Here is a 956-nt window from a genome sequence, read left to right as displayed (position 1 = left end):
GGGAACGGGGGGACTCGATGAGCTGAAAGGGTTTTCCAACCCAAACGAATCCGTGATTCTCTGAAGTGCCCAAAGCCTCATGGCAGCAGCCACAGGCAGCTTCTGGGCTGTCCTGGGCAGTGCCCAGGCAGAAGCGACCCAGGCCTCAACCCCAGGGGCAGGGGACAGCAGGGTGGGACCCTCAGGCAGCGCAGGAAGAGCCCCCTTCTGCTCCCCGGGCCTCTGGTGGGAGGTTCAGCCTTTAGCTTGGAGCCCACCCCTGTCCCTTTTTGTCTCAGACCAGGAACATCTGGACGAGGAGATAAACAACCTCCGGAAAGAGCTGCGCGTGAAGGTCAACCGCCTCTTCGAAGCTCAAGGTAAACACTCCTGTTCTGGAACCTTCTGTCTTTGCGAGCAGATGTTGCCTGTCAGGAGGGTCTAGAAACTCCTGAGCTCGGGGTGTTCTTGCAGCCTCTGTCTCACTCCTTCCCTGCTCCCGCTCCCGCTCTGGAGCTGTCACCCACCAGTGGGTGAAACGGGCTCCACACCGCACCGGGGTGACCCCACACCAGCTTCCAGGGCTGTCCCTGCCCTCCCCACAGCGCCCCAGCAGTTCATGTGGCAGCTTCACTCGCTCTGTCACAACATCCTGATTTCTCTTGGTGTTCTGCCAGGTAAACCCGAGCTGAAGGGCTTTAACCTGAACCCCATGACCGCGGAGGAAATGAAGCTCATCAATCGCATCCTGGAGGGCTGAGGGGAGGTGGCCAACCCATCGTCACGGCCTGCGCTCGGGCTGTCACCCGCAAAGCTCATCCCAGAACCGCCGCAGCCGCCACGGTGCGCAGGGGGACATCTTTCGCACCAGCTTCCAGGGCTTTCCCTGCCCTCCCCACAGCGCCCCAGCAGTTCATGTGGCAGCTTCACTCGCTCTGTCACAACATCCTGATTTCTCTGGGTGTTCTGCCAGGTAA

General features: G+C 60.6%; 1 protein-coding gene across 1 annotated transcript; it reads left to right on the top strand.

The window, feature by feature from the left end:
* Positions 1-278: 278 nt before the first annotated feature.
* Positions 279-739, top strand: PDRG1 (p53 and DNA-damage regulated 1; the record flags this gene model as incomplete). Its single annotated transcript, XM_010133948.1, has 2 exons — positions 279-359; positions 657-739. Coding segments are annotated over 2 exons (164 nt in total), but the record flags the coding sequence as incomplete, so codon positions are not given.
* Between the last annotated feature and the right edge of the window lie 217 nt (positions 740-956).

Source organism: Buceros rhinoceros, unplaced genomic scaffold (assembly GCF_000710305.1).
Source record: "Buceros rhinoceros silvestris isolate BGI_N320 unplaced genomic scaffold, ASM71030v1 scaffold39903, whole genome shotgun sequence".
NCBI classification, from domain to species: Eukaryota; Metazoa; Chordata; class Aves; order Bucerotiformes; family Bucerotidae; genus Buceros; species Buceros rhinoceros.
This window is presented reverse-complemented; position numbering and strand designations above follow the sequence as displayed.